We start from the raw sequence: 24,917 nt of genomic DNA, 5'->3' as shown, positions 1-24,917 counted from the left end.
GGATCCCATGTCTTGAACCCTAAATACCAAGAGCCTCCAACCTTGAGTTGAATCACCAGTATCTGATCTCTTATACAGAAGAAAACAAATAATCTACCTTGCAGAAATTGTATATAAGTTGGCTGTTCTATCCTTCCCATTGAGAGGGGTATATACAGAGGTTTAATCAGCCTTTCAAAATTAAGTCCTCAGACTAATAGGACTTGACAGATAAATAGAACAGATTAGGCCTAGAACATCTAGCTTAGAATAAAAAGATCCTATGTACTAATTAATTAAGACCAAAGTGTATTAACTACCCTTAATTTAAATTGAACCGGATATTAAAAGAACGGACCCAATTGAAATATGATCCAATTAAAAAAAAAAACATAAAAAGGATCGAATAAAACCAAGTGAAGGGAGCTTCATACTCAACTCATGTACCATGCTTTAGGTTCACTAAGTTGGTCAAGTACTGTAGTCATCAAGGTGCCACTTAGGTGCCTAGGCTGATTTATAATTGTAGGGGCACCTAGCACTAATTTAATTGATATTGGAGAAGGTGCTGGCACTTATGTAGTATGCCAAATATCATTTTTAGTAATGTCTTTCAATTTGAACAAACATTTCCTTGAGATGTTTTCCATAAATAAGAATATTTTCTTAATTGAATCTAATAAAAAAGTTTTAAAAAAAATTCTTAATGGATAAAAAATCGACACTCTAGGCACAGTGTATTTATGTTAGAATTTAGAGCAAATTACACTGGCACCCCAAAATGGAGGCCCTAAAGCACTGACACTCCATTTTATGTTTAAAAAGCACATAAGTCCTATTCTGTTAGAATGGTTATTACTTGGTTAGTCATATTTATATAAAGACTATTATACCCTTGACTTATTCTCCAAGAAATCTATTTGAAAAAAGAAAAAAAAAAATTAACCCCTGTGCACGATTGGGATTTCAACGGTTTCACTTCTCATTTCTCCCTCCATTCAACCATTCTTTCATTTTCTTTCTTCTTCTTGTTTCTTTTCTTTTTCTGATTTTACGTTTCTGGTTTGCTGCAAGGAAGAGGGAACAGAAAGAGAGAGGCCATTTCACTTCTCATTTCTCCTTCAACGGTTTCACTTCTCATTTCTCCCTCCATTCAACCATTATTTCTTCTTCTTTCATTTCTTTGGCATTACCAGTAGGAGAGCTTTGATGTTGACGTCGGTGAGCCTCTCGCCTTCTGAGTTTTCCCGATTCACGAAGATCACATCAAGAAAATCAGGTTTCCCCTTACGTTCATGAGCAGTTGCTTGGTGCTGCTTAATCATCTTTGAAATGAGAGCATCCCATTTCTTATGAAGCTTCTTCATGCCTCCTTCAATTCCCTATAAATCTTATTTTCTTTTGGCCAAAAAAAATTCCCTGTAAATCCATCCACGCAATTGAAGGTATGAAATCACCAATATTGAATAACCCAGCAGACGTCATGAGCTCAACGACCATGTCCTTGAACTCGTTCGACTCGTCTCCCTTCGTAGCAAAAACTCGGCAACTCAATATGATTTGTCCAATCATGTTAGCCATGGCATAAGTCAACATCTCAGGCACAACAACGGGTTCACCACGACGAGCTGACTCACACATGGCTCTTGTCACATGACCGAGTTCAGCAGAACAGACAACAGCCCAGTCTTCCAAAGCCTCGCCGCCGAGCATGTGGAGGTTGTTGAGCTTGCGGAGCAGCTTCCAACGCGGGCCGTAGTCGGCGAAGACCATGTCTTGCGCGTCATAGGCGAGGTGGGTGGCGCCGGCGTTGGGTGGGCGGTTGGAGAAGTTGAGGTCAAGTGTTTTAAGGAAGGCACGAGCGGCGTCCGGCGTGGACACAACCGCCATGCCACAGGTGCCCATCTTAAGCTACATGACAGGGCCATGTTTCTGGGCAAGATCAAATACGTGCCCTTCAATTTTTATTTTTCTTTCAGATTTTAGAAAGGGCATTTGTGGAATTAAACAAAATTTAACAGTGGGCTCACAGTTTTACTAATAGAATGGACTAGTGTGTTTATTGAAGTGAGTGTCTGTGTTTTTTAAACATAAAGTGGGGTGTCAGTGTTTTAAGGCCTCCATTTTGGGGTGCCTATGTAATTTGCTCTAGAATTTATAACAGAGGAAGGGGGATGTACACTATTGCCATAACTACCTCAAAACGCCTCGGCAGGCGCCTTACCACCTAAGCACTTAGACTGTTGTAAAATGCCTTGAGTCGCCTTGGCGCTATGACAAGTTGCACCCAATTAGTTGGCTCTAAGTAAAGATCTTCAATTGACCCTCATACAACTGAGGCCACATCAAAGGACTAAAGGAAGGGTACTGTGTATGGGGATGACTATCCATGTCGGGAGGATCCGATATTTATGTACAATTGTGAATTTGAAATTTTAAAAATTGATTCTTCCATTGCATCTAAAAGGCCTAAAATATGGTCGATGTCTAGTTTGAGGACCTATCCTGGCTATGGCCAGGAAAATCAACCACCAAGTCTTAAGAAGGGTTTACCCAGTGCACGAGGCTCATGCCACTGCAGGTGGGAAGGGTAATAAATGAATGCAGCCTCCCACACACACACACACCCACCTATTTTTCTTTTTTCTTTTCCATCATTTCATAATGTACAAAACCCACCAGACAGTCCTGATGGGAAATAAGCAACTCATCTCGATCAGAGCAGAACTCGATTTCATCACTGGTCAAAAGACTAAAAACCATGGCAAAACCGAATCCTAAAGCCTTGACTGGAATTAACCCCAGATGGTGAATATAAGCACTACCAGAAAATTGTGCTAGCCTGGATTTCAGAATCCATGCCTCCTATTAAGGTACTAGTCATGAAATCACCATTCAAAGTTTGACCAAATCGAAGTACTCACTAGTCTCATAGATACCCTAAACTGAAACAAACTACACTAGCAAACCTAAAGAAGCCAGAATCACCGACAATCTACTGGAAGGCCACACGATGGTGAGAAAAAGTTGCTGGGAAAACCTATGGAACAGTACAGAAGAATGGGATACGACCACCAGCTTAACCACCTATGACCTGCATGGAAGGCTTTTTACAACAAATCCCAAACCAAGGATTCAGTGATTCACCGCGTCAGTTTGTCACTTGGCTCAGCACATTGACAGTCTTAGAGTTGTGGTGTCAAAACATCCAATATGTAGGCTAGTGTGGCCTTTGCTCTTTAATTATATTAATAACCAATGAATTAATAAAAAGAATACAACCTCTCCTTGCGACTTGGTTACCAAGCCAAAACTAAGAAAGTCTAAGCTACTCAGAAGGAAAATAGAAAACAAATAAAATAGAAACTAGAATGGAATCCTTAATGTAGACTGCAAACATTAACAAGGAACTTACCAGAACAACAGCAAGAAGTTTAGGAACCAGGACACCAGATCAAAGGAAAATTCTATAGCGCAGAATCAAAAGCTAATATGCAACTGAAATGTAGTAACTATAGTTCTGATTTAGTAGAATAGCATATAAAATCTGCGAATGATCATATGGTACGAGTCAGAAATCTAATAGATCTAATGAGTTAAGGAAACTCAAAACAGGATCAGGTAACCAGAACAGGAAAATGTTGATAACTCGACCATTAAAGATCTAGATTCTAAGCCCTAATCAAGAAATCAAGCTCATCTGCTGGTTTGCTCATCAATAAATGAAGAATCCTGTTGGAGAAGAGACGGGTCCATGAATGATAATTGATAGCAGAAACAGAAACTTCAGAACAACAATAATTGCAGTTTACAACCACCAAATATAAAGCAGAAGGAAAGGAAAGAGGATATGACTGGGAATCACCACAACAGAATTTGAGGAGCAAAGCTTTCTTTACTGATAAAACAGTAGCGGGGTCTATGGCATCACAAGTTACAACCTGTAAGTGGAAACTAAAAGTGTACTTGCAAGTTGCAATAGCCAAGTATATACCTAAATAGAAAATATGCTTATCTAACTAGAAAAGTGTCAAACATGGCTAAAATTCTATCCAACATAGAATGGGAATTCTATTCATGCAAGATGTAGCCAATCCTTAACTAGAACGAGCAACTACTAATTAATGAAATAAAATACTTAACTAAGTAAAGCCTGTATGCCTACCCATTACCCATATTTTAAGCCCCTTAAAATGGTTTATTACAATGAAAACCTAAAGGATGTAGAGAACCCAACTCAAGGCCTATTCCAACCAAAATAATCCCACACTTTGCTGCTTTATCTGCATCAACCATTCTACAGGATCCACTGCTATTAGATGCCCCCCCCCCCCCAAACAAAAAAAAAAAAGAAGAAATAATGAACTTCTACTAAAAAGACTAAAGAAGTAAATAACTGCTTGCATGGATTTATAAACCAAATATTCAGTTACTAAAAGAACTTTGCAGCTCCAGATCTCCAACCCACGCAAGCTGGCTTGATGGGCCCCACAAAAAAACCCTGCAAACAGTACCACAAGGCAACTTCTTCCTTGAACTGCATGGGGAACATGGTCCCATTTAAAGCAGTAAGATGAAGTACCACCAACCACACCTAGATGTCAATGTAATATGGTGATGAGCATTTCTGCATGTATGGTTCCAGCGCAACAAGGTGCACGTACCATACATTATCAAGATCGAACATCCATCACATATCACATTTAAGCAAACAACTCCCACATTTAAGAGAACCCAAAAAAATTAATAATAAAATGCAACATTGCGTAAAGGACATAAGATGGACAAAGCTTATGGAAGTACCTTCTTATTTCGACTATAATTCTCTCTCCAATTTGTGTCTGGAAAAGGTGTTTCTAAATGAAAAATATCAACCTGAAAAATATTAAAGAAAACTAATTTAGTATAGGTTTCAGGAATCAGGATATTAGTTTAATATTGTCTTACAACAATGGAGAACAGTAAACTTACGGTTCCCGTAAAATAAGTCAAAAATGAGAGCATAATCCCGTTTTCAAGTGTTGACTCTACACGAGCATTGACCATCATGCCTGGAACTAACAGATCAATCGAGATGCCCTTGAGATCCTTGGTCTGTGAGGATGAGAAAATACAATGTCAGAAAAAGAACAGCCGCTTGAGAAATCAAAATCCAAGTAGCCAAGACATGCTAAAAGAATGAAAAATCATGATATGACATGAATAAGGATAAATAATAATACAAAATAGAGAACATACCACACATTTAGACACTATATCAGGATCAGAACTCAGATAAACAACTCTACGGGCTTTATCGATACTTTTCACAACCCCTTGGACAAGCTGGCCGGTAATCATCTTGCCATCACCACTGGCTGCAAAAGGCAGTATTACCAGAAACACATAACACGACTAAGCAAAAGAAAACCTATCCAAGCAGACCATATAATAGTTTCCAAGCATAATAAAGTAGATCTCTTTGCAGCAGCATAAGAAAATTTTCAGAGCAAATAATCTAGGGTAAAAGAATCAAGATTTTATATTTTTCAAAACACAATTATCATTGTCTCACTCAACTCTGTGACAGATCATCCTGCAACACCAACCACCATTATCCACTTCCAGGGCTCCCAGAGCCAATAACCAACCATCCTGGATGATGAAAACCTTCTTTATTTCCAGAATGTTCACAAAGACGGCAATAATGAATGGTCAAAACTATACAATTCAGACACTATCTGAGGTGAGAGATACACTCATAGGTGTCAAGTTGCCAAGGGATGCCAAAGGAATGGTCACATTCCATGACACTCAGGCAAAGCCTAGGAAGACTCGAGGACCCAAGTCAAGCACCATAATTCATAGCAGGCCAAATTTTTACATCATGTGTAATCCATAGGTCTAAGTTCAAGATATAAAACACAACATAGTAAATTATTTTATACAATAAATTTATAAGGGTAAAGCTAAGAAATGCATAAGAGTGACAAATGTGAGGATTAAGGAACACATGAATGGACATTTAGGTATGTAACTCAAAACATGAGGCAACTGGATCAGCTTGGGACTCAAGACCCCACTTTAGCCAGGCTGTACCTTGACAAATGTGGAGTAACCAAAGCATGCACCCACTGAATGTTTGGTCCAAGACTTCATACACTACTAATAACTTATCTTAATAATGTAATTAGATACATAACCCCCTTCCTCCCAAATATCTCAATTAGAAAACAGATTGACTGAATACACACAATGATATTCCATGTTTACCAATCAAAAACGAATCCATTCCATTTAAAAATACTAACTAAAAAACAAGTTCTTTATCAAAAGTAGAATACAATGACTAAGTGAAATTTACCAGTTGGCGTTTTTATTGGCATAAACCCACTAAAAGAAGCAAATCCAAAATGAAGAATACAACCATGGTCTTCAATGCTTTTCACATAGGCTGACAAGATCTGCAAGCACAAGAGAGACAAAATTTGTGCTCATTCTACTAAAAACTCATATGGCATTAAAGAGGACAAAGAACGCATAAAATAATGGGAAGAGATTTCAGTGCAAATCAGCAGGTAGAGACCATGGCCATTAAATCTGTTGATAGAAATTACAAAAAATACATTTGTAAACCAGAAGAAGCATATTTCATTCATTGAAAACAATTCCTTTCCTTTAATGCCTACAGTGCATGCAACAGTGCAACAATAACCAGACAAATGCAACTACCCCCTCCTCCTTCCCCCCCCCCCAGCCCCCCTTCTCTTTGTCCAACAAACCATAGTTGTCCAAGCACCACCAAAGGGGTGCCTAAGCGCCACTTAGGCAATGAAGTGATTCTTTACGGCAAAGCAATAGTATGCTTTCTCTAAAGCCAAAAAGTGTCCGCTTTGGTCAGTAAAGCATAACTTTGGCATCCTGAGCTACAGCTTGATACACCTTAAACCAAAGCAATATGCTTTTCTTTTCTAATCTTTTTCTAACCAAACTGATTTCTTAATTTACAAAATATATGTTTGAGTTTTATCTCTTTTATTTCTAGGTATTCGATTGGCTAACTTCTCATTGGTATTACTTACGTGAACTGTGAACACCGTAAAACATGGGGTCAAATCTTTTATGTAGGTTAGAGGCTTAGAGCATCAAACACTTTATAAACACGCTTTAGGTACATGCTTTTTAGTGACAAACACATCTTTTTCTGGTAAGTGCGTAGGTAGCAAGGAAGAAAATTCAACTGAAACAGGAATTTCGACCTTGCAAAAGGCCGAAATTTCGATGTTCCGGTCGAAATTTCTGTCAAAACTGGACTCTTTTTTCTGGAAATTGAAACTTCAATTTAGGGCCTCATATGGACTCAAAATGATTTGGATTCTTGCATACTACCTATTTCAAGCATAATAAACACAATGGAACTAGTATTTTGCCAAAAAAAAAAAAAAAACTATCGAAAATTTATCATTCAAGTATACTAACAAATGATTGGTTCCGACAAGTGCAAACTGTATTGCATACAGGCATAAAATTATCAGCATACATGAATTGTTTGGTAGAATGGTTACATATACAACAAGTCAACAAAATAAAATGACCGACTAGATCAAGTGATGGTGTCTCACATATATTAAGTTGAAGCTTATACATCATATATACATAAAATAAAAATACACAATTTTAGAAAATAATTATTAAAATCAGAAAATGAAAAAATGGTAGCAAATAATAAAAAGAAAAGTAACAAAACACAATCATAGATCATAGTCCTAGGCTAAACATATATTAATTTCACGGCAATACAAGATCATTTAAGGCATGAAAAAAAAACAAAAATAAAAAGGGGAAGTTTGGAACTGTTGGGTATCGCTTATGCTTCACATTTTATTGTTGCCGGAGTTTCCTTTGTAGTTGTTGTGGCTTAGGAGGTGTTTGGAGGCAAAAAAAAGGAGCAAAAGAGGTGTTTAAAGGCAAAGGAGTTGTGGAAATTAGGTGAAAATGGGATAGAAATCAACAAAAACTAAAGAAAAACAAGTTGGAATGTTGAAATGTTCAAAATTTCTGTTGAAATAGTCGAATTTTGGTCGAAACCTCCAAAATTTCGGTCGAAATTTGACACTTTTCCGAAATAATTGGAATTTCATTTCATTTTTTAAAATGCAGCATTTCGACCGAAATTTCAACAATTTCAATCGAATTTTTCTTCTACAGTAGGTAGATCACTGTCCTATGATTCTTGATCACATTCTTGCTTTTAGTTTCTTTCTTTTCTTGCAATCTTGTCTTTGCTTTATTTTCTTTCTTTTTCTTGCAATCTTGGTCTTTCTTGGGTTAGGGAAAATTCTGCAATTAGGGTTTTCTAGGTCTTCCAAGCTACCGTGGGATTACCGAAGAAAGGAAGTATTGTAAATCATTTCCAGGGGTTCCACAAGGCCTAGGGATTTTCGCCAAACCCTAGGGCTTTTTCGCCAAACCCTAGGACCCCTAAGTCTATCAAAGGGTATTTTGATAGTTTTGCTCAAATTTGTGAAACAAGGGGTGGGTCCCATCAAGTCCGTGGTGTTGTTTGGACCTTACACATATTTTTCTTTTATTCTTCTCATTAATATTTTGCAAGTTATTTAAGAGTCCTAGTCAAAAGGTGGCATTCCCAATCATGATGAGATCCCATAATCTGATTACACTTTAATTTCCTTATTTTAGGAATATTATATCTACTCTTAGAAGTTGGATTGAAGTCCTCTAGAGTTAGTCATTGAGTTTTCTTGTTTGAAACAAAGTCTTAGTCAAGTAGCAGTTGAGTTAGTTATGGACAAGCCAATTAGAATTTTAATTGGTTTTCCATTTGAGAGTCCTTTATTTCTTTAACGAATGCTATAACTAACGCCTCTGAGCCATGTAATCTTCAAGTTGAAATGAATACAAATCTGAGTTTGGAGGAAATCCAGATCCCAGTCTTCTTGGGAGGATGACAGCAAAATTATCAAGCTCTTCATCCTCAACAGCAATTCAACAAACACATGATGTGGGCAAGAAACCTACCCCTAGCAAAAACCCTAAATTGGGCCCCAAAGCCAAACCCAAGTGGCGCACCTATTGAGCTGGCCAAACCCAACTAGGGGCATAATGGTCATTTTTTCACTTAATTTGTTAAATCATATTTGGACTCACAAAAATAAAACAAAAATTACTGGAATAAAATATTTTACTTCTTTATTTGTGTTTCTTAAAGAGAATCCTAGTGACAACTGGAATGCCACTAGGAATCTATTAAATTAAAATTCATTTTGGAGAATTAGCTATTTTTATGCAAGTTAGTTTCTATTATTTGTGGTTGTTATTTAATTGGTTGTAAGGGGGATCCTAATCTATAAAGGATTCCTTAGTTGAGTTACAAGCTTTGATTCCTAGTTAGAGTCTGTCTTTCCCTCCAATTTGATTCCTAGTTAGAGTCTGTCTTTCCCTCCAATTTCGTAAGGCTATATACAGTAATACAGCCCACCAGTCTCATTGTAAGGTTAAGTTGAATTGAATAGAATACTTTGAATTTGAAGGATATTGAGTTGTGGTCATCTTGGGAGGGCCACAGCGGGTTTTTAAGATCGTCTTCTTCAAGTTCTTCCAATCTCCAGCATCAATTCGACAAACAGCAGCATCTTGAAGTAAGTACAGCAGCCCAGTCCCCTTCCCTTCCTCCCTCAGCCGCAACCTTCCCCCACCCTCCCTCTTTCTTACGCAAGCTTACCCAGCCCTCCCCCATCCCTGCAACAGCCACAAAACCCCTCCACCACCCCTGCAGCAACCCTAAACCCACCCCCACTTCTCCCATACCCTGCGGCAGCCTCCCCCTTCTTCTTTCTCCCATTCAGCCCCTCTTTCTCCTTTTACTTCTTGTGGCAGATCTGAAATTCAGAAAAGAAAAAAAGAACAGACAGAAAGAAAGAAACAAAGTGAGAGAAGAAAAGAGAGAGATCAAGAAAGTGCCCAAGAACTCACAAAGATCCCAAGAATCATTCCCACACCTAAGATTTAACCCATAACACCCAAAACCCTTCCAGACCTATCCGCCACTATTCTTTCAACCCTAGAATGATTTTGGAGTATCCAAAACAATCCCAAAGGGATTTGTTAACACCCCATCTATCTCAAAGCATATAATCATATAGACCCTGATTCACCCCATCCCTTTTCCTAGCAACCCTAGTTCATCCCTTATCTCTCAACGAAATCTTAAACCCATCCCTCATTTATTTGTTAACCAAATTCTACAGCCCACCAAATTTTTTTAATTCCAATTTTTCCCAAAACCCAAATTAACCATCCCATCTAGGTTTGTTAAGAATCTTTCATTCCCAGGTTTGATAATTACTTTGCTGGTTCACACAAGGACAGGATTCTGGGCTACCCTAATTCTAGGGAAACAATCAGAAAACCATAACCCTAGAATCATGGTTACATCACCACTGGAGCCTGCCTTACACCATTTCTCAAGAAAGTACATCCCCACCCTTCCCGATCCCAGCCCCTCCCCCCCTTCCCTAGCTCACACAGACCCTCCCCCACCCTTCCCCTTTAGCGCAGACGACCCCAGCCCCCTTCCAAGCCCTGCAGCATCTAGAGGACCCTTCTCCTTCAAATCCTAGTTCATCCTCTACCCCCCCCCCGGGGAGGAAAAAACCCCTAAACCCCGAGGACAGCTCTTTCCCCTTTCCTTTCCTTTCCTTTCTTCTTTAAGCCTGCAGCAACCTAGGAAACCAAGAAGAGAAGAGAAGAGAAACGAAAGAAAGAAAGAAACGAAATAGATCAAGATCCCATCTAGAATCCCAAGAAAGATCAAGAAAGTAAAAAAGAGAGAAGATTCATTCAGGAACCTTAGGACAGCCACCTATTCTCACCCAACTAATCCTCAAACCATCCAAGACCAAACCGCAAGCTTCCAAGACCCATTGCTCTACACCCTTCCCTCTCTTGCTGCTTACACCCCTCCCTCCCTTTGCTGCAAGACCCTCAAACCCCCCCCCCCCCCAAAAAAAAAAACCCAAAAAAAGTCTGAATTTGTTCCCAACCTTAATTACCAGTTTCTCCAGTTAATCCCATCTCATCTTGGGAACTGCTTGGTAATTAAAACCCTCATTCTCCCAAGAGAAACCCTTAAGATTGCTGGTTCACAAACAGAGGATCCTGGAGTGAACCCAATCTTAGGGTTTAAACTCAGATCTCAAAACCCTAGAATTGGTTTACATCACAAGGGAAGGAGAGGCTGTACTTAGGTTTTAGGGTTAGGGCGGGCAGGAGATGGAGTGGAATAGGGTTGAAGGGGAAGGAATCCTACAGGTGACACAGGGTTTAGGAAGGGGATGGGGATGTTCACAATAGAGGGGAGGGGTGGCGAAGGCTTGTGGGTAAGTTAAAATAAGGGGGAATGATGTAAGCATGATTCCCTTCCCTGGCCAAAACTCTAAATTGGGCCCCAAGGCCCAATCCAAGTGACGCAACTAGTGGGCTGGCTGAAACCCCTTAGGGACAATTTGGTCATTCCCCACCTAATTAGTTGATCATTTTTATCCCAGAATTTTTGTTCTTATTTTTGTGAGTCCAAATTTGATTTCAGTTCCTCGTTTGAGTCAGTTAAGTGAGTCCTAGGTAGAGTTGGCATGCCATTAGGAATCTATTTTAAATTAAGATTCCTTTTGGATACTTTGGTACTTTTATGCAAGTTAGTTTATTTTATTTGTGTGGTTATTATTTAGTTGTTGTACAGGGGATCCTAATCTATAAAAGATTCACCAGTTGAGTCAAATTACAATTCCCAGTCAGAGTCTAAGTCTTTCCCTCAACTTGTAAGGCTATGTAAAGCACCCCACTCATTGTAAAGACACTTGAATTGAATACAAATCTGAAATTGAGGGAATTGAGTCGTATTCTTCCTGGGAGGGCCACAGTAGGGTTTGAGTTCATCTTCTTCAAGTTCTTCCAGCTTCAATTCAACAACCAGCAGCATCTTCAAGTACACCAGCCCTACCCCCTTCCCCTTCCTCCTCTCCACTTGATACCCAGTGGTGGAGCCAAGATTTAACATTTGGGGGCGGCCGGGGGGTGTTAGACTAATTAGAGTCCAGATCACCTCCCCATCAAGGCAGCACTGATGCATTTTCACCATACATAGTGTGTGGACCTGTGTGGGATCCACTAGGGTTCCCACTGAATTATTTTTATCATAGTAAAACATGGGCCAACACAATAAAAATACAGGTAAATTATTTATAATGCCATTTTTAGCCTCACAAATTATAGGTCAATCAAAGCATAAAGTTCGCTAACAGAAAAAAATACACATATATTACAGACTAATTCTCTTTTTTGGTTCAAATAGAATAACTCTTTTAAGCTTTAAAGAATGATTTCTTCTACAAATAATATATAAAAAGAAACTCTTACAAAATCAACATTACAAAAAAAAACATGACTTCAACATAAAAGCCTAGATGCAACCAAACAAATCATGGTAGCTAGTTACCCTACAAATTATAGATATTTCATTCACAGTATAAAATAAAATAAAATAAAAAGAAAAAATAAGAAAGAGAGAATATAAAATCAAATAAAAAGAATAACAAATAAAAAAGAGGAGAGAAGAAATAGGAAAGGAAAGAGGGAGAATAAGTAGAGAGGAATTTTAGGGATTGAGGAGTTAGTTTCTAATGGGGATTTAACTACTTCTTCCTTAACTATAGGATTTTATTGTAAGTATGGGATTTAAATGACATTTATACCCGTTATCTTTACCTTTAAAAGCTATTTTTTCTCTTTTTTTTTTTTTTTTTTTTTTGGGGGGGCAATAATGATATTTCACATGTGGGAAGAGAAAAAAAGGAAAAATTAATGCAAATTGCGAAGAAGCGGAATTTTCTGAAGGGGGGGCATGGGCCTCCTCAGCCCATATGTACTTCCACCTTTGTCAACACCTTCCTTGCGGAAGCACCGCCTCCCTCTCCCATCCCTTTGGCAGCCATTAACAGCCCCCTCCCACCCCTAAGATCTCCCAACCCCTGCAACAACCCTAGACAGCACCCTCACCCTCCCTTGACCCTGCGGCTCCCCCCCCCTTTCTTTCTCCCATTCAGCCCCTCCCCTTCCCCCCTTCTTTCTCCCATTCAGCCCCTCCCCTTCCCCCCTTCCTCTTGCGGCAGATCAAAAGAAAGAGAGAAACGAAAGAAAAAAGAGAAGAAACAAAAGAAAAGAAAGAAAGAAGAAAAGAAACAAAAGAGAATGATCAATATAAAGTCCCCAAGAATTTACCAAGGTCCCAAGAACCCCTTAACAGTCCATCTCTTTAGCTATCTCCCTTTTCATCATCCCCTAATCATCCCATAGGGATTTGCTAAAACCTGACTCATTCAAAACTTACCCAAATCAAATTTGCCCATCCCTATCTCAAACCAGACCCATATAAACCCTAATTCACCCCATTCCTTTTCCTACCAATCTTAGGTCATCCCATATCTCTGCACAAAATCTTAAACGTACTCCACATTTCCCTATTGACCAAATTCTACAACCCATAGGTTACCCAAATCCCTAAATTTATCAATTTTATCCATCCCATCTAGATTTGTTACTTACTTTGCGGATTCACAAGAGGATTGGATTCTAGGCCAACCTTATCTCTAGGGAAGCAATCACAAAACCCTAACCCCTAGAATCGTGGTTACATCAGGGAAGGGCTTAGGGAGGGGCTGGGATGGGTCTGTAGAATCTATACTTACTTGGGTTGATTGATGTCGCTGGAATTGAATAGGACCGCTGAACTTGAAGAAGAAACACCATTAAATCCGCCATGGCCTTTCCAAGAAGCACAACCTTGCTTGCCTTCAAGCTCAGATTATTTTATTCAATTCAATTTACTTGTGACATGGTTTGAATGCTTTATTTATAGCCTCAAATAAAGGAATCAAAAAGGACTCCAAGTTGGAAAACCAATTAGAACTCTAACTAGCTAACCAATTCTAACTCTTAACTACTAATTGATTAATAAATGTGTACTCAAAAAAGAAAACTCCATAACTAACTCTAGTGACTCCAATCCAAATCCTAAGAGTAGATATGGAGTCTTAAAAATAAGGAGAAAGAAAATAGACTTAAATTAGGGGATCCCAACACAAATGGGAATCTCAGTTAGACAAAGAATCTTAAATAACTTGCAAAATGCTAAACAGAAAATAAAGTAAAATACAAATAAGGGCTAGACAACATCCTGAACTTGATGGGAACCAGACCTAGTTGTCAGAAATTTGGGAAAATTATCAAAACACCCCTGCATTGAATGAGGGTCCCAAGTTTGGGGGATTAACCCTGTGCCACATGGAACCCTTGGAAATGATTTACACCACAACCCCTAAAGCAATAGTCCAATGATTCATAATCTTACCCCAAAACTAAGGGTGTCAATTGCATACCGAAACCGTTTAACCGTACCAAACCGCGCCATCTAAAATCACACCACACCGTACCGTACCATTCAAAATTCTGTACGGTACGTACCGAAACCGAATTTCTTCGGTACGGATCCAATTTTAGGTACTCATACCATCGGACCATCGGTATGTACCGAAATCATACCGAATTGGTACCGTACCGAATTAGGGGATATAAATATAATTTTATAATGAAATCACTTTACATTTACCATATCTATAATTCCCTATTTCAGTTTTTCGTTTTGTCCTTCACTCATCTTCTTAGATTTACTTGCTTTGTCTCTGTTAATATCAAATTCTATCAATTGTTTGGTCGCAATTTCATTAGGATCTTAATGAACTAATATCAAAAGTGGCATGGGTATGTTTGTACCAAAAGTGTACCGCACTACATAACGTGTTTAAACCATTTTTTCGTCCCGATTTAATACCAAAACCGTACCGAACCGTTTTTTCAAATATCGAAACCGTACCGTACCATTTAAATTTGGTACGGTACGGTTCTGGTTTTCAATATTCACAGTTGGTACCATACCGATTGACACCCTTACCCGATACCCAACGAAGCATCAATGATGGAATGAATAGTTCAAATAGAATCATCATGAAGAAGACTAGAGAAAGCCCATTTGACCAAAATACTTTCTTTTTGGCCACAAGCTTCTAGATCAGTTCATCAGCTTAAGAATACAAATTGAGTTAACCTCTTTGATTCTTCACAAGCAAAGAACTCCTTCATCCTTGGAAGGTAACAGTGGCCCAACTATTCGGAACGAAATCTGGAGGATTCAAATCCTAAAGGCAGACACAACCATGGTTGTCAAAGCGTCCGCCTAGGCAGTAAAGCGGTTTTTCAACCGCCTTATTTGGCACCCCTTTGTTGATATGCAGTTTTTCAACCGCTTTTTCTCCTAATTGTTGTTGCTTTGTCTCCTTGTGCATCTTATTGCCTCCTAGAAGCCAAAGTAGTCGCTTTTTTGACATTTTGTACATAATAATATTTTTTCTTATTTTTTTCAATTAAATTTTATTCTACAAAACCATATACAAATTTAATAATTAGTCATTTCGGAATCGGGCATCAATGAATCATTAGATTGACACGGCACTTATTTGGCATCACACTATCATAGAGGTGAGTAAAAATGTAGATTACTACTACCATTTTCATACTTATAATTTGATATAGGTCATAGTCATATATTATGATGTCTGGTGAGATGAACTTATGTTTGTGTTCCTTTTTTGATAATCTTTCATAATTATGATTCTTGGAGATGAATGTGATTCTTGAATGTTTGTTTAGCTTATCATATATATTTATCAGTTTAAAAGTAGTTATATTGAATAAATTTGACCCAACCGCTTTGGTCGCCTCATTGCCACCTAGGCACCACTTTGTCGCCTAATCCCTTAGGTGGAACCTCAACACTTTGGTCGCCTTGCCGCCTTGACAACCATGGACACAAGGCACTCCAATTCCATGATGGTGGCCTGAGGCAACCCCGGAACACTAGATCAATGAATGTAAACTGACTGAAAGACTAACCTAAACAATTCCAAGGAAGCGGCTAAGATGTAACCTTGCCCTTCCACAGCTGAATAAAATCTAACTTAGATGTGCAATTTTAAAATTGGCTAATGGAGAATCCTATCTTCTCAACCGGACTAAAATTTTCAACATCAAATACACCTCCTAGGAAAAGTGAAATTTGGAGGATCAATTTGAAAGCCACATACCCTCCAGATGTTAATAAGTAAGACATAATGGCAATATTTATTTATTGGAAGATTATGAGATGATCTACAAATGCAACATGAGAGAACTTAAGAACTTTACAGTTGGGAATGGTAACAAAGTTGTTGATCCATAAAACACTAGATGCTTTTGGAAAGGGCCCCAAGTGTGAGGTTGAAAATGAAAGGGAGAGAGGAAAAGCTTGGCAAACACCCATGATAGAGGCAAAGTAACAGGTCAGACTATCGGTACAAGTAGTTAGAAGTGCGAAGAGAAGATGCAGTGATGGATCCAATTGACAATAACCAGGGGCAAGACTATCTTAACCAAAACGTTAGTGATGGTGTCCCACCTCAAGGAGTCAGAGGCTTGGGGATATTAATCCTAGTTAGGGCAACAAGGAATGATATTTCCAACCAATGCCTCTTAACAATTCCATTGTAGGGGAGGATATTACCCAAGACACTCCTGCCAACAATGAGAGACTTGGGCAATGAACTTGCAAGAGATTGAACAAAGAAAGAGGCCTCACGTTGAACATAGTGAATGCACCTTCGTACGTAGGAAGGAGGCGGAGAAAGGTGTGGTTAACCACCTTGATCTGATTAGGGTTGAAGAACCTCTAAAGGGCCTTGATGATGTCTTCCAAAGAAGTTGAGAAGAATCTCATATAACCATAGGCCCAGCGGCTAATACTTTGTCCTCAAGTATAGGCGACTCTAAAAGTAAATGACTTGTTGAGTAGACTCTCAGGAATAGGCCCAGTGGAAGCCATAGGAGATGATCTAAAAATCTTCTTAAAACAGTCAGTTGCCACTGCTTTGATACTACTAATTTGGTGGAGAGAGAAACTGTCTCTCACAAGAAGCATGGGTCCGGAGTAGATACTTGTTGTACTGCCATAGTTCAAACTTGCTCAAATTTAATTTTGGTGATTTCAACTTGGCTAAGACCAAATAACAGGTGTATTAAAGGAACAATATTTCAATCAAGATTTCAACATTTCCGCTGAAATTTCCAACCATTTTGGCCATTTGCCAACCAAAACTCATGGCAAAAAATGCATTGTTTGGGTAAGTTTCATTGAGAGCAAAACCCAAGTTCCTGAAGTATTGTTCCAGGCTTCATAGACATGAAAATAACAAAGTTAGAATCACTAAGCTCTAACCATTTTACTCAGCATTTTGCCTTAAGAAACATTAGGTAGGTCTCATTGGTTTTCTGTGCTTTTAGAGCCTAGAAGAAAGAATAAATGGTTTCAAAGAGGTAACCGTGTAATTTCACTACTGATCCCAAAAGAGGTCCTAGAATCAACGTTGTTTAATCCAGTTAAGTTTTTTAAAGGACATTTCAACTGATTGGTTCTAATTGAAGCCCACTAAACAAACTATTTCTTTTTTCCATTCCTGGAAGAGTAAATACACCATCTCAACAAATTAAGCAACATTTCAGCCTACTATTTCAGATTCTAAATATCGCAATTAATATTTCCCTGCAATCTGCACCACGGATCATCATGAAACAACCCTCATTTCAGACCCTTTGACCAGGCTAACAAAATGTGATTGCAAGAAAACTATGAAGTAAGTCCTTAAATCTGTGAGCAAGAAATAACAACAGATGTAAACACCCTTTGGTTTTTTTACAACAAGTGCAGCAACATACCATTCCTTCCTGAACAGCATCAAACATGAGGCCCTTGTGCAATAAAGAAAGACGCAGAGAAAGCCAGATCTTTTTCTTCCCCTTATCCTCCATTTTGTCATCATTGACTTGCAAAACTATGCAGGAAACAAGCTGTCCAATGCAAAATATGCTGGAAAGGTAATTACCATCCACATCCTGCCAATAAAGAAAAGAGATACCTTCAGAATAGATTCCAGACTGTAGCATGTAACAAGAGTAAGTGCAACACAAAAGCTTGTACATTGAGTACAAGAGAAGAGAAATAAATAAATAAATAAATAAAGCAAAAGCAAAACAGCCAATATAAGAAAAAAATTGGAGAAATCAATTCATCCATGAACACCAATTCACATAGTCCTTCAAGCAGAATGTACCACCTTGACTTCATTCTCTGAAAAAAGATCAGAAGCTTCATTTGCACGAACCAATCCTCGGAGTCCTCCAGGAAGACTGACTACAAGATCTTTCTGGTTAACTTCACAGATGACTCCCCAAAGCTTCATCCCAGGAGAAACATTCTGTGGATTAACATACCCAAAAAAAAAAAAAAAAAAAAAAACTTTATCATCAGGAACCATCAAAATCATGAAGAATATTTTGGACTATCTTACAGCAAACAATCAAAGGATTCTCCTTTTCTCTAAAGTACCTAGAATAAATTCAAAGAAATAAGGGTGATGATTACAACATCAAACACCAAAGACTGATGGAGGGCCTGGACGGAAAGAAGCAACTACCAAGTAAGCCGTTGCAATTCCTAATCAGACCCACACAACTAGCGCAGTTGATCAAGAAGGCCCCTAAACAGGCAAGGGTTATTCCAACCCACGTATGCAATGTATTGGGCGACACCTGCACTATGCTCTAGGCAGACCAGACTACATGGTCTCGAAAAAATGTGAGCTTCTCCATATTATATCACTTGGAAAACCATATGAGCTAATAAGATGTGAACAAAACTATGTAACTTATATATAGTTTCAGCAAGTATATAAGTGTTAATGGCAGTCACATGTGTTCGAATTTGAATACCTTTAGAGTGATCTTATTCACAAATCTGGGTAGCTTCCCTGTAATACCACCGCCAAAAAGTGATCCCAAATCTTCCTCCATTGTATAACTCTTTTTATGTTTTGTCTTCCTTGTTTTCTTCAACTCCCTCTCCTCTGCTTCAAATTCAGCATCAACCTCAGCACGAACTTCATCCTCTTCCTGTCTACTCAGAGTACTTTTTCCGCCTACAATACATCAATGGATGAAGTTACAAGCGTGATAATTTTCCTCAGATCAGAAAGTTCAAGTATTCCCAAGATATTAACATCTTCCATGTCCAATACTACCTCGGGGAAAGTCAGGAGCATCGTCTTCCATTAGCATAGGTAAGACCATCTGCCCATTAACCTCTTTAGACTTGTGCTTGGTCTTTAAGCTTTCCTTGAAGCTCTGATGCTTTGGTCCGTCTCTGGATTTCTTCTTCAGGAACTTAGTGGGACGTGGTGCCATTTCAAATTTTTGGCAGTGCTTTAAAAAAAAAAAAAAACGTACTTTGTTAGAAGATGACAAAATGACAATGCCATGAGAAAGATAATACTCTCTGTTTTTCTCAAAACCAAAATCCCAATTTTTAGGAATGTCTGGAGCATTTCATTAAACCACCCATAAGGACAGAAGCGACGACAATAGATTTAGTTCAAAAGCGATTCAAAAATATCAGTGGTGAAGCTTAGTGTTGAAGAATAAAAGAGTACCAACCTTAGTAAGTTCTGAAACGTTAATCACAAAGGTAAAGTTATGTACATCACTAAAGCAGGTAGACGGCAAAAATACTTCTCAAAAAATATGGAAAAATAAAATAAAATGTGGACCAACATAACAGACATTCACAGCCATAGCAAATCAAATTGAATAAATAACTGAATGAGAAAGTAGGACAAGAACTGCTGTAGCTATGACGAAAGCTGCTAACAGGACTTGCAGCCATGCCCTAAGCTAGTAAGAGGATTACAGGAAGTTGGTCTATCTGGATATCTTTCTTTCTTTTCGTATAGAAGACAAAAATAAGTTTCCATACCCGTCAGGCACAGGAAGAAAGTTTCTTTGTTGCTATGAAACAGGAGGAAATATATGAGAATAGAAGATTCCAAATAAGGGAAAAAACCTATTCGATAAAATGCTGGGGAAGAAACAGGCACGACAACTCTGCGATTTATTTAACTGACCTTAGCTGCTCTATTTCTCACAATCCCACCACCAGGAGACGCCGAGATGAGAGGATGAAGAGATGAACCGCTGCCTCTGTTTGGCGAGGGGACGGGGTCACCAGAGACAATTTTTTGGTCAAAAAAGGAACCGGAGACGATGAAGATGAAGAAGAGGAACCGGTGGAGTTTATGGATAGCAACGTTGATGGAGGCAATTTTATAGCTTGCCCACTTCTGCAGTGGTTTAGTCGGTCCGTGTTTCTATCAAACCAAGCTCACCATGGACGAATTTTGTCTCCTGGAATGTTAAACCCTAGAGCCGTTTGTTCTGCAGGTTAAACGGGGTTTAAAGTTTGAGGAAATTTCTAGCATTCCCTATACTCAGGGCTGTATTTGTAAAACCTCTCCTACTTAAATTTTAATATCTGATTCCACCAAATATCAAATTTTCATCACTCTTTCTCCCTTGATGTTTTTAAGTTATTCTTTATTTTATTTTTTTAACAAATATTTTTCTTTCTTTAGATTTGAACCGGTTCAAATTTTATCATTTGAACCACAGTAGCAAACTTGTATTCTCTTTTTTTTGGGACAAAGGTAGCCTTATCTAATCTAGAAAATGAATACCAAAAAAGGAAGAAAAAAATCCAGTCTAGAAAATAAAAAAGAAAGAAAACGCTAGAGGCAGTAGTATTTCATCTAATTAGCATCATTCCTAAATAATCAGGAAAGAGCTACAAGGAGGGTTCAAGGGCGAAAGTGAACTTCCTATTCAAATTGCATGAATCCAACCAAGAAGTCCACACATGTATTCAACTCTCTAGTATGATACTCCAAAGTGTACCCACGTAACATATAAATCGTCGTTTCTAAATCAGATCTGACCTGCACTCATCAAATTTGGAGCTCTCTCGCCTTGATTAAGCCTGCTTTAATCGCCAACAATTATGCATAAAGTATGTTTACACATTGTTTCATTCCTGACAAGGCAAAATTGGTTTAGCATTTTGGTCACGGCATATTGCACCATAACCTCCCAGCATGCCACAGAGCAAGCAATCACAATTTATGGCCACCCGTCCCTCAGGTGGTTCTACCCACTATAGCATATTCTCTCTCTCTCTTTTTTTTTTTTTTTTTTTTTTGGGTCAATAATCTTTTTTGTTGGTGAAGTTAGTGTGGATGTTTTAGCGATTAAAGAATTGTTTGTTTCTTGAATTGTATGGAATTGTTTCTTTGCATCCCAACTTTTTGTATGAAATTGTTTCCAGGCATCTCAACTTCTTGTATGGAATTGTTTCTGTGCATCCCAACTTGTGTGTATATCCCACCCCCATGGCTAGCACCGACCTTGCTTCCTCGGATTTGATCTACTGAAAATTCTACCATTTCTTTCTTGCCACAATTAATACACTGTTGCACAAAAGCTGAAGCAACACATGGAGTTCATAACGACCATTCCATGAAAGTGCCATGTGACCCATTCAAGTTCAGCCAACTAGGAGAAGAGAGGAGCTCTCCTAAACCCATTCTTTACTCGGATCACGTGGCAAAAACAGTTCAGTATGAGTTGGGGGGTGGGGGAAGGGGAGAACCATCTACTTCTCTCTTTCAATCCATGATACGGAATTTTACCGTTCAACCAAAGGTGTAGTCTCTCTTTTTTTCTTTTGGTCAACAATATGAAAATTTCATGAAGAGAACAAGTCAAGCGACAAAGAACTTGAAGATAGAAGGGAGAGGGAGACAACAAAACAAGGTGGGATACCCCACCAATGCCAAAATAGTCTAAACCGATTGGCTCCTCTAGCCAAGCAATCAACGAAAATATTACAAAACCTAGAAATATAAGAGACCTTAACAATATGAAGGTCTAAAGAAATATGAGAAATCTCAGATGTGAGACTTAAACACATCCAGTCAAGCGAGTTTTTAACTCCATGCAGGGCCTGAACAACAGGCATGAAATCTGAGTGGACATGTATTTTGGAGATCCCCAAAGACTTCGCTAGAAGTAAGCCATCCCAAAATGCTTTTAATTCCATGAGCGCAGCTGAAGCTCCTTCACTTCCAACACACAGTCATGCCACAAAGAATCCCTATGAGTCCCAAAGGATACATCCTCTCCCGCCATATTCCGTTCTAGCATCCCAAGAACCATCTACAAACAAATTAAAAAAATCAATATCATTATCATTACTCTCTACTTTAACAACAATTTTGCTGAGGTCCTACGCAATTATTGCGTAGGACCGTCAAGCCAGCCGTCTGATCTAATCGGACAGCTGGATTCATTATTCTATTATGTTGGAATTTATTAATATGATTAATAAATTAAATGCCCAAGGGCAATATTGGAAACTCACTATTAGGGCGGTTACAAAATAGGGTTATATATTTTGGTAACCACCGCATTAGTGAGTAATTGAGTGATTCATTCGCACGAGATTTATCTCTGAGAATCGGCGGCTCCATCTCTCTCTCCCTCTCTCTTAGAATCGCAGGCTTGGAAAATTTTCCTTTCCTAGTTTTTGATCTTCATTCCATTAATCCACGGCATTTGGGTTGTGGATATTATTCCCTTTCCCAGTGATTGTGGAATCTCCCAGGTAAAGCTTTGGTGGTGGAACGAGAACGTGGATCTAGACTTCCGCTGCGAATACTTCAAGTAAGGGAAAGCGAATCCATGTAAGGAATCTTTCCCCCATCAATTAATTGAATTGAATTACTTTTGAACTATTACCAACATTGGTATCAGAGCCATTGGTTCCCACGTTTTTTTTGTTCCTCCCCATTGTTTAATTTTATTGTATGGATCCAATGGGAGGATCAAGGGTTTAATACGAAACCCATGGGAGAATTGATAGGGTTTTTGGAAACCCTTAATTTTGATTCGGATCCGAGTGGGAGGATCCTTTGAATTTCCCTAATGAAGATTTGCATCAAAATTTATAATCCATGATGATAATTATTTTTGTTTAATAATTAATGCTGGATTTTTTTCATGTATTTTTTGGATGATTTTTTGGGTGAAAAAACGTGTTTTCCGTTTTTTTGAAAAAATTTCGTTCAAGAAAAATTGAAAAATCGCCGTTTTTTTGTCATCAGGGACCAGACGGACGATCGTCCGACTAGACGGTCGTCCGTCTATTATCGACTAGTCACGGTGACCCGGCTGGAATTTCCGTCTGGGGAGACGGTCATCCGTCTGGCCGGACGGTCCGATCGGTCTGAACCAGACGGATCGGTCCGCCTGGTCACGAACGGAATCCGCTGGCGACGGTCATCCGTCTGGGCATAAAGGCGCACGAATCCGAATCTGCATGGGGGATGGATTTTTTTGGATATTGGTCTATCCGATTCGAAATGTGTTTCTAACTTACTGGACACCAATGGCCCGACAATCTATGTGATGTTTGGGCATTGAGGGCCTATTGGGGCCTAGTGGGAGCTAATGAGGTAGAAGTGTTCTGTGTGAACCACCTCATAGCTTTAACATGATTGCATGTTTTATTTTAATAAAACTATTTTTTATTTTGGGTCTATCAATCATGTTTCTTGCACAGAATGAAACTAGTGTATAAGTCTATGTGGGTTTGCATGAGAATTTGATTGAATGTTTGTTAGCATCTCTTTTGGTTTAAATGCTTATCCCATAGGTTGACTATGCTAGTGTGATTTGCTGTTGCTTGAGTTGTGTTTTATGCTAGATTTATTGAACTCATTCTTGTATGTAATATCTCTAGAAAGAATGGCTGCTACCAAGAGCATTGTTGTTGACCTCACTAAAGGAGATAAGCTGAATGAGAGGAATTATGACCTCTGGCACCGAAAGGTGCAATATCTCCTGGAAGAGCAGGATATGCTGGAGACCATAAACCAGACCATGAACCCACCTGAGGAAGGTACCACTGCACAGCATCGCAGGGACCTTGATACATACAATGCTTGGAAGAGGAAAGACCGGGTAGCCAGGATTACAATCCTGAGCTCCATGAGGGATGACCTGATGCTTCGTTATGAGAAGCATAGGACTGCAAAGTCTTTGTGGGAGGCTCGTGAAGTTCCAAAGTATGGAGGGACTTCCACCACAAGAGGCCGCCAGCTCGGACTCACCTTTGACGGTTATAAGATGCGCCAGGGTCACACCATGAGGCAAAGATATAACCATCATGTCTAACATGATTAGTGAGTTGAGCGCATGTGGGCGCCGAAGACCGATGAGGAGCAAGTCTCCGTAGTCATCGGGTCATTGCCAAAGACTTGGGAGCATATGAAGATCTTCTTGACTCATGCTGATGAGGTCAAGACTTTCGATCAAGCTGCCAAGCACCTTGAGCTTGATGAGGATCGGATGTTGGCCGATACCCCTCAAACTGATGTATTTGCTGCTGAAGCTAGCACTAGTAAGGGTGCAGGCTTCAAGCGCAAGAGAGAGAAAGCTCAACCTCAGCGGTCCAAGCAAAGTAACCAGGGTGGGAACAAAAACAAGAGTGGCCCCAAGCGTTCAAGGGGGACTAGTGCTGGCAAGAAGAAATCAACTTTGATTTGCTTCAAGTGCCGAAAGCCTGGTCATTTTGCTCGTGATTGCACTGAGCAAGAGGTATGTACTGTGTGTTATACCTCATCTTGTTATGTAACAAGTTCTACTATGCTTGCTGAACTAAATCCTTTGTGGATTGTTGATTTAGGTGTGACAGAACACATAACAAGGGAACGCTCGAGCTTCGTGGAATACCGTCGTATTCCAAGAGGAAGCAAAAGAATAACGATGGGGAACAGCTCAAGCGTGGAGGTTCATGGCATAGGCACATGCAAATTAGTTTTGCGAGGTGGCCAGACGTTGTTACTCCATGATGT

The 24,917-nt window shown here is 39.1% G+C and overlaps 1 protein-coding gene across 2 annotated transcripts in view; it reads right to left on the bottom strand.

Annotated features, from left to right (window-relative positions):
* Window positions 1-20,425, bottom strand: part of LOC149001788 (RIBOSOMAL RNA PROCESSING 5) — an 82,511-nt gene extending 62,086 nt beyond the window's left edge. For both annotated transcript variants that reach the window (XM_089136251.1, XM_089136252.1), the window contains exons 1-9: window positions 20,076-20,425; window positions 19,197-19,377; window positions 18,889-19,094; window positions 18,234-18,374; window positions 17,836-18,012; window positions 6,323-6,422; window positions 5,218-5,336; window positions 4,951-5,073; window positions 4,783-4,854 (exon numbers count right to left, since the gene is read on the bottom strand). In XM_089136251.1, the coding sequence (XP_088992377.1) occupies window positions 4,783-4,854; window positions 4,951-5,073; window positions 5,218-5,336; window positions 6,323-6,422; window positions 17,836-18,012; window positions 18,234-18,374; window positions 18,889-19,094; window positions 19,197-19,359 (1,101 nt within the window). In that variant the 5' untranslated portion in view covers window positions 19,360-19,377; window positions 20,076-20,425. The remainder of the gene's footprint in view (window positions 1-4,782; window positions 4,855-4,950; window positions 5,074-5,217; window positions 5,337-6,322; window positions 6,423-17,835; window positions 18,013-18,233; window positions 18,375-18,888; window positions 19,095-19,196; window positions 19,378-20,075) is intronic.
* Window positions 20,426-24,917: the final 4,492 nt, after the last annotated feature.

The sequence above is a fragment of the Hakea prostrata genome, chromosome 10 (assembly GCF_041222555.1).
Source record: "Hakea prostrata isolate BN-2017 chromosome 10, UWA_Hpros_2, whole genome shotgun sequence".
Classification (NCBI taxonomy): Eukaryota; Viridiplantae; Streptophyta; class Magnoliopsida; order Proteales; family Proteaceae; genus Hakea; species Hakea prostrata.
The sequence above is the reverse complement of the archived record's forward strand: the minus strand, read 5'-3'. Positions and strand labels throughout refer to the sequence as shown.